This window comes from Artemia franciscana, unplaced genomic scaffold (genome assembly GCF_032884065.1).
Source record: "Artemia franciscana unplaced genomic scaffold, ASM3288406v1 PGA_scaffold_29, whole genome shotgun sequence".
Classification (NCBI taxonomy): Eukaryota; Metazoa; Arthropoda; class Branchiopoda; order Anostraca; family Artemiidae; genus Artemia; species Artemia franciscana.
In genome coordinates, this window is record NW_027062660.1 from 422,323 (window position 1) to 438,989 (window position 16,667).

The window sequence follows — 16,667 nt, forward strand, 5'->3', positions numbered from 1 at the left end:
ACTTGACAGGTTTAGGCTATACCATATTGAAATTCTGACAAAACAACATTTTGTCAGAACCATAAAATAAAGCTATATCAGTGGGTTTTTTTTCTATATTTCGGAAATGTATCTGCAGATCTTTGAAACCTCATAAATTCAGAATGAGCAAAGTTGTGAAGCTGAAAACAATTTTGTTTTATTTCATTTAAGCAAAACATCTGTTTGGCGAGGTTTTACTTTTATAACACAAAGATTTTCTAAGGTCACTGCCCTCTAGAGGGAGAAGGAGTGAAAGAGGTGTTTCAAAATACCTTCCCATGACGTACTTTGGTCTGTAGACCCATCTCTGAAAGTTTCATTTTCCAAACCTAACCCCTTTCCAAGATTCTTTTCCGGATTCTTCCCACCAAGTATCATCCCGATTTCTCCACTCTAAGCGTTTTCCAAGTTTTCCGGCTTCCAAGATTTCTGTTTCCCCCTTCCATCCCCTGATCCGATTTGAATTAAAAATTCAGCATCTAAGACGTAAGATCTTTCTATATATCAAGTTTCATTAAGATCCGATCACCCATTCGTAAGATGAAGATACCTCAATTTTCACATTTTCTATGATTTCTGGTTTCCCACTCCAACTCTCCCAATGTAACCAGATCTGGTCGGGATTTAAAATAAGAGCTCTGAAACACGATATCCTTCTAAATATCAAATTTCATAAGATCCCATCACCCATTCGTAAGTTAATAATACTTCATCTTTTCTAATTTTTCCGAATTAACCATCCCCCCATTTGACCCAGGTCGAATCGGGGAAACAACTTTCTAATTTAATCTGGTCTGGTCCCTGTTACGCCTGCCAAATTTCATCGTCCTAGCTTATCTGGAAATGCCTAAACTAGCAAAACCAGGACAGACAGACCAACAGAATTTGCGATCGCTATATGTCACTTTTTAAATACCAAGTGCCATAAAAATTTAGCATCTGAGTTCAGTTATTTCTTCGTTGATATTTTTACATCCATAACCTGAGTCCTGCTGTTTGTGTTTCCATTGCAGCCATTTGGCATGATTTTGTTTTTTAAAATCAAATAATGAAAATATAAGCACTACTATAAGAGAAAGTATAAATTTGAATCCATTTATTTATAATACGTACTCGATATCAAATGGAATTCAAAACTTATCTTAAAAAATGTTTATCTGAATGAATAATATGTTCACCACACGCAATGGGTGAATTCTCTAAAATTAAAATGAAGCATCTGGGTTCAGTTATTTTTTTGTTGATATTTTTTACATCAATAACCAGAGTCCTGCTGTTTGTGTTTCCATTGCAGCCATTTGGGTTGATTTATTTTTCAAATCAAATAATAAAGACTATAAACTACTACAAAAGAAAGTATAAATTTGAATCCATTTATTTTTAATAGGTACTCAATATCAAACGGAACACAAAACTTATTTAAAAAAATGTTTATCTGGATGAATAATATGTTCACCACACGCAGTGTGTAAAATCGGATGGTGTGCCAGCGGATGGCCACATGAATGAAATCCTTCGCAGTCAGCATTATCATGGTAAGGATAGCTACCATCATGTTTACATTTTGTGCATCTTATCTTCACCTTAAATTTGTTTAGATTACCATCACATCCATTTTTTAAAACTTCTTTGAAGGATTTTGTAGAACTCTTGTCTAATACATTAATATATTTGAGGGATTTTTCAAGTGCCACTTTAATCCCTTGGAACTTGTGAGAAATATGGAGATTCTCTAATAGAGATATAACATTTTGTCTGGAAAAGCTTCGCATATCTATAATTCCTATAATTTCCAAAGCAGCAAACGATCTTTTTTCTGAGTCTTGGGATAGCCAACTGTAAAGTGTCGCTAAAAAACCTTGAAATCTTTTAAATGGGCTATTTTTCAATGCAGCTAAACTATATCTAACTAATTCTATAAAATCAGGAGCATTAAAATTGTTAACAAATGTGGAAACTTCTTTCCCTTCTGCAATCATTAGAGCCATCTCTTTTATAACTGCCGTTCTCTTACATCGGTCACCGTAAGTGAAGAAAACACTGTCAAGCAACTTTACATCTGGTTTCATAAAATATCTTTGAAGCAAATATTCAGCAACTTCCTCTTTAATACCAAGAAAGTTGTACTTTTCCACAATGTAAGTAAATGCATCTCTGTTCATTGTTTCGAAACCAGAAACAATACCTTCTTTATAGAAATCTATTATAATTTTCATGGTTTCAAAATTCACATCATTGGCTTGAATAAGATGTGTTCGTTTTTCAAGCATTTCCGATTCAAGCATGGCCTTGAAGACATCACTAACAGCTGTTAAAAGGGATTTCTTGACTTTAACGTCACCACCATCACATTGAATAGTAATCATTGGGCTTTCTTGCATATTGAAATGAGTCAAAATTTGTGTAAGGCCAGAAACTCGACGCATCTCTGTAAAAAGAATAAATAAAATATGGAAATTATAGGATTGATTGGGGAGGAGGTCGGTATATTAGTTTGAAAATGAACATTCACTACCGGATTTTGGTAAGTAAATTGTTTAGGTTTTTTAATTTTTGATAAGAATACCCTCGGCCCCTTGGGTTTTATAAATGGTATCTTTAATCACACTTAAGGCTGTAGTGGCGATTCCAGAAAAAGTAGTATAATTTTGTTGTATTATTGATTATTTCTTTAGCCAATTCGTATGAAAAGGGTAGTCCTAGAAATTAATAGATATAGTGTCATTTGGTAAAACTCAAAAGTTATTTAGGTATAATCAGCCCCTTTTGTTCTGTTTCTTTCTGGACACCGCGGCAGCCCCCCTCCCCATATGGTGTTGGTAAACATTATCAAAAATCCATTTCGGCTGTAATGATTAAAAGTGCAACATTCTTTTTTGGCCAAAAATGAATTATGTATGTGTAATGGGTAAACTATGCACGAGGAATCAAAATGGTGTAGTCAGAATTGCCCTATCTTGTTTCTTTACGTAGATAAAGGGACATAAGCCTCCAAATGGCGCATTTATCTTTTTTATCAGGTCTTGTTGCCATTGGGAATGATAGAAGACGATTATCTTATGGAGCTATAACGTGAGGACCGGCTTTTGTCTCCTTTGGAGACAAAATTGGAGGCTGTAGTCAGCCTCCAATTTTTAAATGTATTTCCAGAATATCCTTGCCTTCAACATGTTTGTTGACACACAAATTTGCTGTTTATATTTCACTTTATCACTTTTATCATTTTTGACCAGAAATATTACTTCCGTGTGCTATTTCCTGAGTATGTTTTTAAAAAGAGTGATTAGATTCCCAGAACAGATTCATAACCCGTCGTCAAACATCCAATCCATTTGTATATTAGACCATAGTAGGCAAAAGTCTTATTTATATACTGAAACAGTTAACAGTGTCTGCTTCTGGTTTTGGTACATATTGGCTTTATATGAATAAAGACCTTTTTATATACATTTACGGGCTTGACTGTCTTGGCTTGTGAAATTGTAAATAGATTGTAAGCAGCCTTGGATGAACCAGCCAACTAAAACAAAAGAAAAGCTTACAAAGGATACATACGTCGTAAAATGAAATAAATCTGAATTCCCTTGGAATAACTGAATTTAATTTATATCACTGAAAAGAGCGTAAAAATTTGGTTTAAAATATGTTCCCTTGATGCCTATCAGTCTCATCCTTCGGAGCGACCACAGCCTACAAACTTTTTTCCGTTTTTGGCTCTCCTAAAAAGTCAGAAAAATGGCATACGCTGCACTTTAAACTATGCCAGCCTAATTTGCAGAGATTAGGTAGGAAATTCAAAAAACATTAAGTCTTAGATGACATCACTAATGCAGTCCCAGGGATAAGGACCCTAAAAATCTTAAATTTTCTCTTTCCTTATCCATATTGTTGGGAATAAACGAGCTAAGCCGTGACCAGGCAAAAAATGACCCAAATCCTAGCTCAGGGTAAAAAAAGCTAACTCCTGAATCAGTCCAGACTGGAGACTGACTCACTACAAAAAGTAACAAAGTCCTGACTCAGAGCAAAACAACAGAATTTCGCTGAAGACCGTAAACTTTATGAACAAATAAAAAACCAGTGTTCGTAGGCTACTGAGCCAAAACAAAAGTGGACCTTTCTGCTTTCATGCCAAAGCAAGCTAAATCTAAACTTAATCCTAAAAAAAGCATCGATCTGGCTTAGTGTAATAACGAGCTAATTCCTGTGTCACTGTAAAAACAAGCTAGGTACTGACTTAAAAGATAAGACGACGAAAAAATTAAGTCATATAATAGTATATAATATAGTATACAATAGTAAGTCATATAATAGTATATAATAGTAATAGTAAGTTATAATAATATATAATAGTAAGTTATATAAAAGAAATATAAAACACTACAGCTTAACAAATAGGTTAATCCTAAAACAAAAAGATATTGAATACTATAAAATTTTGAATGGGTGGTTTAAGGGAATATTATAAAATAAATATATCGAAAAATGTGCATAACTTTTGCATTTAAGTTGGGCTGAAGCTATACTGACCCTTCTCACGTTACAGCCTTGAACTTAGGCGATAGTTACCTAAGATTCCCTAATAAACAATCTATTGCATTACATTTTGCTTTATAATAAAAAAAATAAGTTTTTAAACGGACAGTTAGGAGCGACATTAAAACTTAAAACGAACAGAAATTACTTCGTATATGAAAGGGGCTGCTTCCTCATCAACGCCCCGCTCTTTACGCTAAAGTTTTTTATTGTTTTAAAAAGTAGAGTTAAGAGAAAGAGTCAAAAGTTCGTAAAAAAGAAAGTCGAAAAGAAAAGTAGTCAAAGAAAAAAAAAGTAGTCAAAGTAGTCAAAAAAGTAGTCAAAGAAAGAGTTCGTAAGTTAAAAATACCTCATTTTTTATAATTTTTCAGAATTAACCCATCCCCCCCCAAATACCCCAAAGAGTGTGGATCCGTTCCGATTATGTCAATCATGTATCTAGGACTTGTGCTTATTTTTCCCACAAAGTTTCATCCCGATCCCTCCACTCTAAGTGTTTTCCAAGATTGTAGGTTTCCCCCTCCCAATTCCCCCCCCCCCAATGTCGCCAGATCCGGTTGGGATTTAAATAAGAGCTCTGAGACACAATATCCTCCTAAACATCAAATTTCATTAAGATCTGATCAACCTTTCGTCAAACACTCGGTTAATACCAAGTGCCATAAAAAAAGGCATAATGAGCAGTAGATGAGTGTTTGAAAAACATTTTTGAAATATGATTCAGGAATAATAACTGCTTTTTCAGAGAGAAACTTTCAATGTTGTGAGTTCATTTTGTAGCAACCCTTGTAGCTACTAAGAGACTAAAATATCAGTCAACTAAATATTGGTCAACCAATATTTAATTCATTTTCTGTTAGCCCAACTGTCTTAGCTTATAAATGGCTTCACTCGTCTAACACTCTGGACAGACAGGCCCTTTTAGGCTTTGGACGCTTGTTCCTCTTGCAATTCCAGGCAATTTGCTGGTGAACTAACATTGAATTAAGTTTTTATTACTTTAAATGTCTAAGTTCATCAATTGAATCAATCGCCTAGCCTGACACTCAATGCGGATGGGCCCAATTTGGCTTTGGACGCTTCTTTGCCTGTCATTCCAACGCAAATTAACGGTAAAGGTAAGGTAAAGGATACGGCATTAGACTTTACAGTCCCTACCAGCGGTGCTGATCTCCGTTTCTTGGCCCTTCAGCCAGGAAGTGCAATGGGGGGTTGGGGGCCAACCATCCTGTGCTTTCGCACACCCTTCCTGTTTACCTTCCCCAGATTTCTCCCGGTACCCATTTAAAGCTGGGTCGACTCTGGCTAAGCTTACAGAGTCACGCCACTGACTCCCGTCCCAAACTGAACAATTGGTTACACTGGGATTCGAACCCGCGTCCTTTCAGACAAAGGATCCCAAATCCAGCGCACCAACCGACTCAGCTAGGACGGCTCCTAGTGTCAATTAACGGTCAAATTAACGGTCCTGTGTCAATTCTAAATTCTTGGTCAACCTACCCGAGACCATAGGTAGGCGTGCCTTGTTTACCTCTCACTCCAGGCAATCTAGCAGTCCTGCAATTTTAAATTCTTGGTAAACCTGCCTGAGACTCTAGGACGGCCTGCCTCTCTAAAAGCTAACAAACAAGTATTGGTCCAATAAGAGTCATACTTATTCCCGCCGTTTACCCTTGCGATTTAACCGAACACTTAGAAAAGTATAAGTTCTATGACTATCTTAGTTCTATCACCATCTACATTAGTTCTGCCCTAGAAATGACGCATGGACGGATGATAGACTTATCTATTAACAAATGAATTGACATCATTTTAATACAATTCTAATAATGGCTTATGCCAGATTTGCCTCTCACTCAATCGGACTATCTGTCTTGGATTTTCCTACAATTAACCATGGCTTGATGCCCAAAACTACTTTATTTTAATTCAACCCCTTGAATTAAAATCAAGTAGCTGTGGGCATCAAGCCATGGCTGATTGCAGAACAGCTTGACTCATCCCTACGAGAGGCCCAACTTCAGGATGTCAGATATTTCTTTCTGCATTGAGGTTCTTCTTATCAAATACCTAGAATATTAGTTTTGAGTATATCGGAGGATAATGGGCCGTACTTTGGGAAGAAGAACCGTACCTCCCAAGAACGTTGAGTTGCATGATAGACGCAAGATCTTCAGTTAGCAAGTTTCAAACTGACCCAAAACAAGAAGTTACTTGGCCCATTTTTGGTGCCCTAGTCTCCTTCTAGTCACAACAAAGTGTTTGATAAAATAAGAGCTCTGAGTCACGAGGTCCTTCCAAATATCAAAATTCATTAAGCTCCGATCACCCACTCGTAAGTTAAAAATACCTCAATTATTCAAATATTTCCTCTCCCTTCAGCACCTCAGATGGTCGAATCGGGGAAAACGACTTTATCAAGTCAATTTGTGCAGCTCCCTGACACGCCTACCAATTTTCATCGTCCTAGCACGTCCAGAAGCAACAAACTCGCCAAAGCACTGAACCCCACCACCTAACTCCACCAAAGAGGGTGGATCTAGTCCGGTTACGTCAATCACGTATCTAAGACATTTATAAGCGTTTTCAAGATTTCTGTTCCCCCCTCCAACTCCCCCAAATGTCAAAAGATCTAGTCGGGATTTGAAATAAGTGCTCTGAGACATGAGTTCCTTCTAAATATCAAATTTCATTAATATCCGATCACCTGTCATTAAGTTAAAAATACCTCAATTTTTCAGATTTTTCCGAATTAACAACCCCCAGCTCCCTCAAAGAGAACGGATCCGTACAAATTATGTCAATCCCGTATCTATAACTTGTGCTTATTCTTCCCATCAAGTTTCATCCCGATCTCTCCAGTCCAAGGGTTTTCCAAGATTTCCCGTTTCTAAGATTTCTGTTCCCCCCCCCTCCAGCCCTGTATGTCTTCGGAACCGATTCGAATTGAAAATAGAGCATCCGAGACATAAGATTCTTCTATATATCAAGTTTCATTAAGATCCGATCACCCATTCGTAAGATACCTCGATTTTCACGTTTTCCAAGAATTCCGGTTTCCCCTCCAACTCCCTTCGATGTTTTCTGAATTACTCCCCCCCCACCACACCAAAGAGAGCGGATCTGGTCCGGTTAAGTCAGTCACCTATATTGGACTTGTGCTTATTCTTTCCACCAAGTTTCATCCTGATCTCTCCGCTTAAAGTGTTTTCCAAGATTTCCGCCCTCCCCCATAATAACACTGGATCCGTTCCGGATTTAAGATAAGAGATATGAGTTTCGAGGTCCATCTAAATATGAATTTTCATTAATATACGATTACTCTTTCGTAAGTCAAAAATACCTCATTTTTTTAGAATTAACCCCCCCCCCCCAACTCCCCCAAAGAGAGCAGATCCGTTTCGGTTATTTTAATCCCTTATCTAGGAATTGTGCTTATTTTTTCCACTAAGTGTCATTCCGATCCCTCCACTCTAAGCGTTATCCAAGATTTAAGGTCCCCACCCTCAACTCCCCCAATGTCACCAGATCCGGTCAGGATTTAAAATAAGAGCTCTGAGACCCGATATCCCTCTAAACATCAAATTTTATTTAGATTCGATCACTCCTTCGTAAGTTAAAAATACCTCATTTTTTCTAACTTTTCAGAATTACCCCCCCCCTCCCAAAGAGAACAGATCCGTTCCGATTATTTCAATCACGTATCTAGGACATGAGCTGATTTTTCTCACCAAGTTTTATCCCGATCCCTCCATTCTAAGCGTTTTCCAAGATTTTAGGTTCCTCCTGCCCCCACCCACAAATCCCCCCAATGTCACCGGATCTGGTCAAGATTAAAAATAAGAGCTCTGAGACACGATGTCCTTCCTAACATCAAATTTTATTAAGATCCCATCACCCGTTCGTAAATTAAAAATACTTATTTTTTTCAATTTTTTCCGAATTAACCGACCCCCACTCCCCCCCCCCAGATCGTCAAATCGTGAAAACGACTATCTCTAATTTAGTCCGGTCCGGTTCTTTATATGCCTGCCAAATTTCATCGTCCTAGCTTACCTGGAAGTGCCTAAAGTAGCAACACCGGGACAGACAGACCGACAGTCAGACCGACAAAATTTGCGATCGCTATGTCACTTGCTTAATACCAAGTGCCATAAAACGGCTCTGATTACATGCATTTGAACTAGAAGTCATTCCAAAACTTTGTGAATACGACGAAGCATTATATCAGAATCATGGCTATACTCCGCTGTTATAAAAATACTAGCGTTACTTGTGTATTATTCAGAACACACTCAATAAGTGAGGTTAGGTTCTTCCGTAAAACAAACTACGATACAGGTACATTTTATATTTTTGCACATTACAGGGGTGGGGTAAATTATATCAAATACCTAACCTAACCACCTCTATATATAAAATATTTTATAAAAAATGACCTGCATCGTAGTTTGTTTCACGAAAGAACCTAACTTCACTTATTGAGTGTGTTCTGAATAATACACAGGTACCCATTCAGCAATAAATCCATGGCCAAAAACACTCTCGGAAGGTATTTCTAAGCTTCTATGTTAACCCTCTTCTGATTTCCAAGTCTTAGAAAATGGCCTAGTTGACAGTTTTAGGCTATACCATATTGAAAATCTGACAAAACAACAATTTGCCTTAATTTTTAGTTATCAGCGACCCGGGACAACAGTACCGAAACTCTAAGAAATGAAATTTTGATACAAACAGTTCCATCAAAAGAATTGCATTTTAATGCTGATTTTAAATATATAAGTTTCATCAAGATTAGTTTTACCTATAAAAAGTTACGAACCTCAGAAAATTTGCCTTATTTTAGAAAATAATGAGAAACACCCCCTAAAAGTCATACAATCTTAAAGAAAATCCCACCATCAAATTCAAAGTATCAGAAAACCTTATTTTAGAAGTTTCAAGCTCTTATGTACAAAAATGTGGAATTTCGCATTTTTTGCAAGAAGACAGATCAGGGATACGTGTTTATTTATTTTTTTCCCCCAGGGGTGATCGTATCGGCTGAGTGGTCCTAGAATGTCGCGAGAGGGCTCATTCTAACGGAAATTAAAAGTTTTATTGCCCTTTTGAAGTGACCAAAAAAATTGGAGGGCACCAAGGCCCCCTCCCACGCTCATTTTTTCCCAAAATTACCAGATCAAAATTCTGAGATACCCATTTTATTCATCATAGTCAAAAAACCTAAAACTATGTCTTTGGTGACCACTTATTCTCCCGCAGTCTCCGTGGGAGGGACTGCAAGTTACAAACTTTGACCTGTGTTTACATATAGTAATGGTTACTGGGAAGTGTAAAGGCATTTTCAGGGGGATTATTTTGGCTTAGGGGGAAGAATTGAGGGGGGGGGGGTTACCTGGGAGGATATTTCCATGGAGGAACTTCTCATGGGGGAAGAGAATTTGAATGAATGGGGCACAGTATTATCTAGTATTACTTGAAAAAACAATGATAAAATAGATATGAAAAATTTTTTCTACTGAAACTAAGGAGCAGTATTAAAATTTAAAACGAACAAAAGTTATTACGCATGTGAGGGGTTTACCTCTTCGTAATACCTCACTCTACGCTAAAGTATTTTTAGTAATTTCAACTATTTATTCTATCGCCTTTGTGATTCAGAGGTCATTCTTAAGGATTTGGAACAAAATTTAAGCTTTAGTGTAAAGAGCGAGGTATCGACGAGGGTTGAACCCCCTCATATACGTAATAAAAACATACGTATATAGAAGCTCGTTCAGTAAGTTAATTCGTAAGTAACGTATAATTTTTACCAAAGAAAACGTTTGCAAAAAAATAAAAGTTCTAGTTGCCTTTTTAAGCAATCAAAAAATTGGAGGGCAGGCCTCCTCCCTCGCTCCTTTTTTCTCAAAATCTTCCGATTATTTGCAATTAATTAATATACAAATTTCGTTTTAATTAATTATGTGGGGAGAGCCAAGATCAAAACATGCATTAATTAAAAAACTATCAGAAATTAAATAAAAAAAAAACAAATTTTTTTAAATGAAAGTAAGGAGCAACATTAAAACTTAAAACGAACAGAAATTACTCCGTATATGAAATGGGCTTTTCCTCCTCAACGCCCCGCTCTTTACGCTAAAGTTTCTTACTGTTTTAAAAAGTAGATTTAAGAGAAAGAGCGTAATTTTAGCGTAAAGAGCGAGGCGTTGAGGAGGAAAAGCTCCTTTCATAAGTTTTAAAAGCTCCTCAACGCCTCGCTCTTTACGCTAAAGTTTGACTCTTTCTCTTAACTCTACTTTTTAAAACAGTAAGAAACTTTAGCATAAAGAGCGGGGCGCTGAGAAGGAAAAGCCCTTTTCATATACGGTGTAATTAAATTTAATCCAGAAATTAAATAAAAAAAAAATTAAATGAAAGTAAGAAGCAAAATTAAAACTTAAAACGAACAGAAATTACTCCGTATATGAAAAGGGCTTTTCCTCCTCAACGCCCTGCTCTTTACGCTAAAGTTTCTTACTGTTTCAAAAAGTAGAGTTAAGAGAAAGAGTTAAGTTTTAAAAGCTACTCAACGCCTCGCTCCTTACGCTAAAGTTTGACTCTTTCTCTTAATCTACTTTCTAAAACAATAAGAAACTTTAGCGTAAAGAGCGGGGCGTTGAGGAGGAAAAGCCCCTTTCATATACGGAGTAATCCAGAAATTAAATAAAAAAACAAATAACAATATAATAAATAAAAAATAACAAATAACAATAACAAATAACAAAAAAAGAAAAAACAAATAAGGAGCGACCCGGCTGAATAGTAACCAAAACTCTAAAAAATGGAATTTTGATACCAATAGTTACATCAAAAGAATTGCATTTGAATGTTGATTTTAAATATATAAATTTCATCAAGTTTAGTGTTACCCAACAAAAGTTACAAGCCTAAGAAAATTTGCCTTATTTTAGAAAATAGGGGGATACACCCCCTAAAAGTCGTAGAATCATAACGAAAATCACACCATCAGATTCAGCGTATCAGAGAACCTTATTGTAGAAGTTTCAAGCTCCTATCTACAAAAATGTGGAATTTTTGTGGACTTGTGCTTATTCTTTCCACCAAGTTTCATCCTGATCTCTCCGCTTAAAATGTTTTCCAAGATTTCCAGCCCCCCCCCCCCTAATAACACTGGATCCGGTCCGGATTTAAGATAAGAGATATGAGTTTCAAGGTCCATCTAAATATGAATTTTCATTAATACACGATTACTCTTTCGTAAGTCAAAAATACCTTATTGTTCTATTTTTTTAGAATTAACCATCCCCCCAACTCCCCCAAAGAGAGCAGATCCGTTCCGGTTATGTCAATCCTGTATCTAGGAATTGTGCTTATTTTTTCCACCAAGTGTCATTCCGATCCCTCCACTCTAAGCTTTTTCCAAGATTTTAGGTCCCCACCCTCAACTCCCCCAATGTCACCAGATCCGGTTTGGATTTAAAATAAGAGCTCTGAGACCCGAAATCCCTCTGAACATCAAATTTCATTTAGATTCGATCACTCCTTCGTAAGTTAAAAATACCTAATTTTTTCTAACTTTTCAGAATTACCCCCCCCCCCCCCCCAAAGAGAACAGATCCGTTCCGATTATGTCAATCACGTATCTAGGACTTAAGCTTATTTTTCTCACCAAGTTTTATCCCGATCCCTCCATTCTAAGCGTTTTCCAAGATTTTAGGTTCCTCCTGCCCCCACCCAAAAATCCCCCCAATGTCACCGGATCTGGTCAGGATTAAAAATAAGAGCTCTGAGACACGATATTCTTCCAAACATCAAATTTTATTAAGATCCCATCACCTGTTCTTAAGTTAAAAATACTTAATTTTTTCAAATTTTTTCCGATTTAACCGACCCCCCACTCCTCCCCCCAGATGGTCAAATCGTGAAAACGACTATCTCTGATTTAGTCCGGTCCGGTATTTTATACGCCTGCCAAATTTCATCGTCCTAGCTTACCTGGAAGTGCCTAAAGTAGCAAAACGGGACAGACAGACTGACAGTCAGACCGACAGAATTTGCGATCGCTATATGTCACTTGGTTAATACCAAGTGCCATAAAACGGCTCTGATTACATGAATTTGAACTAGACGTCATTCCAAAACTTTGTGAATGCAACGAAGCATTATATCAGAATCACGGCTATACTCCGCTGTAATAAAAATAGATGCTAAAATCCTAGTTTAGCTACTTCTTGCTATCTTGGCAAGCAAAATGAAACCTTCAGCGTTACTTGTGTATTATTCAGAACACACTCAATGAGTGAAGTTAGGTTCTTTCGTAAAACAAACTACGATACAGGTACATTTTATGAGAAAATCCGGTTTCGTGGCCACAAAAACAAAAGTTTAGGTTAGGTTAGAATTCCAAGTTGTAATTTTACAATTTTTCTAATATAAGTATTATATTTTCATCATATTTTGTTTTATTTCGTTAGATTTATCAAAAGTTTGGGCTATATAATTGCACATTACGGGGGTGGGGTACATTATATCAAATACCTAACCTAACCACCTCTATATATAACATATTTTATAAGAATTTACCTGCATCGTAGTTTGTTTCACGAAAGAACCTAACTTCACTTATTGAGTGTGTTCTGAATAATACACAGGTACCCATTCAGCAATAAATCCATGGCCAAAAACACACTCTTGGAAGGTATTGCTAAGCTTCTATGTTAACCCTCTTCTGATTTCCAAGTCTTAGAAAATGGCCAACTTGGCAGTTTTAGGCTATACCATATTGGAAATCTGACAAAACAACATTTTGCCTCAATTTTTTGTTATCAGTTCCCTTTTAACTTGTTTTAGTTCTGAAAATGTAATCCTCTTATTTGAATAGAATTTTAAGCCATATCAATGTTTTTTTTCTTCTTCAAAATTTAGGAAATGTATCTGCAGATCTTTGAAACCTCATAAATTAGGGTTGAGCAAAGTTGTGATAATGAAAACAATTTTGTTGTACTTCATTTAAGCAAAACATCTGTTTAGTAAGGTTTTACTTTTATAGCACAAAGATTTTCTAAGGTCACTGCCCTCTAGAGGGAGAAGGAGTGAAGGTAGGTATTTCAAAGTACCTTCCCATGACATACTTTGTTCTGTAAACCCATCCCTGAAAGTTTCATTTTCATAACCTAACCCCTTTCCAAGATAGCAAAAAGTGGCAAGACTAGAATTTTACCAAATCAATATCACACAAAAAGAGAGTACCTTCTATAATGAGTGCTTGAGTAAGAGAACTAGGCTTCGGCTCTTCCTCCATATTAAGTGTACAATAAACTAAGCATTAACTAAACAGTAGAAACTTGGCTCTCCGCACCCTTCAAAAGCCGCCTAACCTTGAGGGTATTTAACCTTGTCAGTTTAACCTTAAGGGAATTGAAAGCCTTAGTTCGTCAAAACCTTGTTATTCAGTTCTCAAGGGAGAAATAGAAAATCAATTGAAAGGCAGTTTACATGTTGTATATCCTTTATTGCGAAAACTTTCAGATTACCTGCTAGGGGTATTTTGGAAAATTTAATTTGAATTATTTGGTAGAGGAGTTGGTACTTGTGTATTTTATGGTACACACTCGAGAATTCAGATTTGCCAGATCAGACATAACCTGTTTATAACTGTTTGAATTTGGAGACAATTAGCTTAGGCTCAGTTGAAATCTACGTTTTAGTAATCTACTGTAGTAAGGAGCGACCCGGGTCAACAGTACCGAAACTCTAAAAAATGAAATTTTGATACAAATACAAATAGTTATATCAAAAGAATCGCATTTTAATGCTGATTTTAAATATATAAGTTTCATCAAGATTGCTTTTACCTATAAGAAGTTACGAGCCTGAAAAAATTTGTCTTATTTTAGAAAATAATAGGAAACACCCCCTAAAAGTCATACAATCTTAACGAAAATCCCACCATCAAATTCAACGTATCAGAAAACCTTATTTTATAAGTTTCAAGCTCCTATGTACAAAAATGTGGAATTTCGTATTTTTTTGCCAGAAGACAGATCACGGATGCGTGTTAATTTTTTTATTTTTTTTTTCTCAGGGGTGATCGTATCGATTGAGTGGTCCTAGAATGTCGCGAGAGGGCTCATTCTAACGGAAATTAGAAGTTCTAGTGCCTTTTGAAGAGACCTAGAAAATTGTAGGGCACCTAGGCCCCCTCCCACGCTCATTTTTTCCCAAAAGTTACCAGACCGAAATTCTGAGATACCCATTTTATTCATCATAGTCAAAAAACCTAAAATTATGTCTTTGGGGACCACTTACTCCCCCGGAGTCTCCGTGGGAGGAACTGCAAGCTACAAACTTTGACCTGTGTTTACATATAGTAATGGTTACTGGGAAGTGTACAGGCGTTTTCAGGGGGATTATTTTGGCTTAGGGGGAAGACTTGAGGGGGGGTTACCTGGGAGGATATTTCCATGGAGGAACTTCTCATGGGGGAAGAGAATTTGAATGAATGGGGCACAGTATTTTCTAGTATTACTTGAAAAAAACAATGACAAAATAAATATGAAAAGTTTTTTCTACTGAAACTCAGGAGCAGCATTAAAATTTAAAACGAACAAAGATTATTACGCATGTGAGGGGTTTACCTCTTCGTAATACCTCACTCTTTATGCTGAAGTATTTTTAGTAATTTGAACTATTTATTCTATGGTCTTTGTGATTCAGAGGTCATTCTTAAGGATTTGGAACAAAATTTAAGCTTTAGTGTAAAGAGCGAGGTATCGACGAAGGTTGAACCCCCTCATATACGTAATAAAAACATACGAATATAGAAGCTCGTTCAGTAAGTTAATTCGTAAGTAACGTTAATTTTTACCAAAGAAAACGTTCGTAAAAAAATAAAAGTTCTAGTTGCCTTTTTAAGTAATCAAAAAATTGGAGGGCAGGCCTCCTCCCTAGCTCCTTTTTTCTCAAAATCTTCCGATTATTTGCAATTAATTAATATACAAATTTCGTTTTAATTAATTATGTGGGGAGAGCCAAGATCAAAACATGCATTAATTAAAAAACTATCAGAAATTAAATAAAAAAACAAATTTTTTTAAATGAAAGTAAGCAGCAACATTAAAACTTAAAACGAACAGAAATTACTCCGTATATGAAATGGGCTTTTCCTCCTCAACGCCCCGCTCTTTACGCTAAACTTTCTTACTGTTTTAAAAAGTAGATTTAAGAGAAAGAGCGTAACTTCAGCGTAAAGAGCGAGGCGTTGAGGAGGAAAAGCTCCTTTCATAAGTTTTAAAAGCTCCACAACGCCTCGCTCTTTACGCTAAAGTTTGACTCTTTCTCTTAACTCTACTTTTTAAAACAGTAAGAAACTTTAGCGTAAAGAGCGGGGCGTTGAGGAGGAAAAGCCCTTTTATATACGGTGTAATTAAATTTAATCCAGAAATTAAATAAAAAAAAAATTAAATGAAAGTAAGGAGCAAAATTAAACTTAAAACGAACAGAAATTACTCCGTATATGAAAAGGGCTTTTCCTCCTCAACGCCCTGCTCTTTACGCTAAAGTTTCTTACTGTTTCAAAAAGTAGAGTTAAGAGAAAGAGTTAAGTTTTAAAAGCTACTCAACGCCTCGCTCCTTACGCTAAAGTTTGACTCTTTCTCTTAATCTACTTTCTAAAACAGTAAGAAACTTTAGCGTAAAGAGCGGGGCGTTGAGGGGGAAAAGCCCCTTTCATATACGGAGAAGTCCAGAAATTAAAAAAAAAAAAATAACAATATAATAAATAAAAATAACAATAATAATAATAACAAATAACAATAACAAATAAAAAAAAAAAACAAATAAGGAGCGACCCGGCTCAATAGTAACCGAAACTAAAAAAAATGGAATTTTGATACCAATAATTACATCAAAAGAATCGCATTTGAATGCTGATTTTAAATATATAAATTTTAGTGTTTAATCAAGTTTAGTGTTACCCATCAAAAGTTACAATCCTAAGAAAATTTGCCTTATTTTAGAAAATAGGGGGATACACCCCCTAAAAGTCGTAGAATCTGAACGAAAATCACAACATCAGATTCAGCGTATCAGAGAACCTTATTGTAGAA

General features: G+C 36.2%; 1 protein-coding gene across 1 annotated transcript; it reads right to left on the minus strand.

Annotated features, from left to right (window-relative positions):
• Window positions 1-1,386: 1,386 nt before the first annotated feature.
• LOC136041558 (uncharacterized) lies at window positions 1,387-13,933 on the minus strand. Its single transcript, XM_065726246.1, has 2 exons — window positions 13,810-13,933; window positions 1,387-2,449 (listed from the first exon to the last, which is right to left on the minus strand). The coding sequence occupies exons 1-2, from the start codon at window positions 13,859-13,861 to the stop codon at window positions 1,437-1,439; spliced, it is 1,065 nt and encodes a 354-aa protein (XP_065582318.1). The 5' UTR covers window positions 13,862-13,933; the 3' UTR covers window positions 1,387-1,436.
• Window positions 13,934-16,667: the final 2,734 nt, after the last annotated feature.

Coding starts and splice junctions, on each gene's coding strand:
- LOC136041558 (XM_065726246.1), bottom strand. CDS start 13,861: ATGGAGGAAGAGCCGAAGCCTAGTTCTCTTACTCAAGCACTCATTATA. Junction 2,450..13,809: donor TCAAGCACTCATTATAGAAG/GTACTCTCTTTT, acceptor TTCTTTTTACAG/AGATGCGTCGAGTTTCTGGC.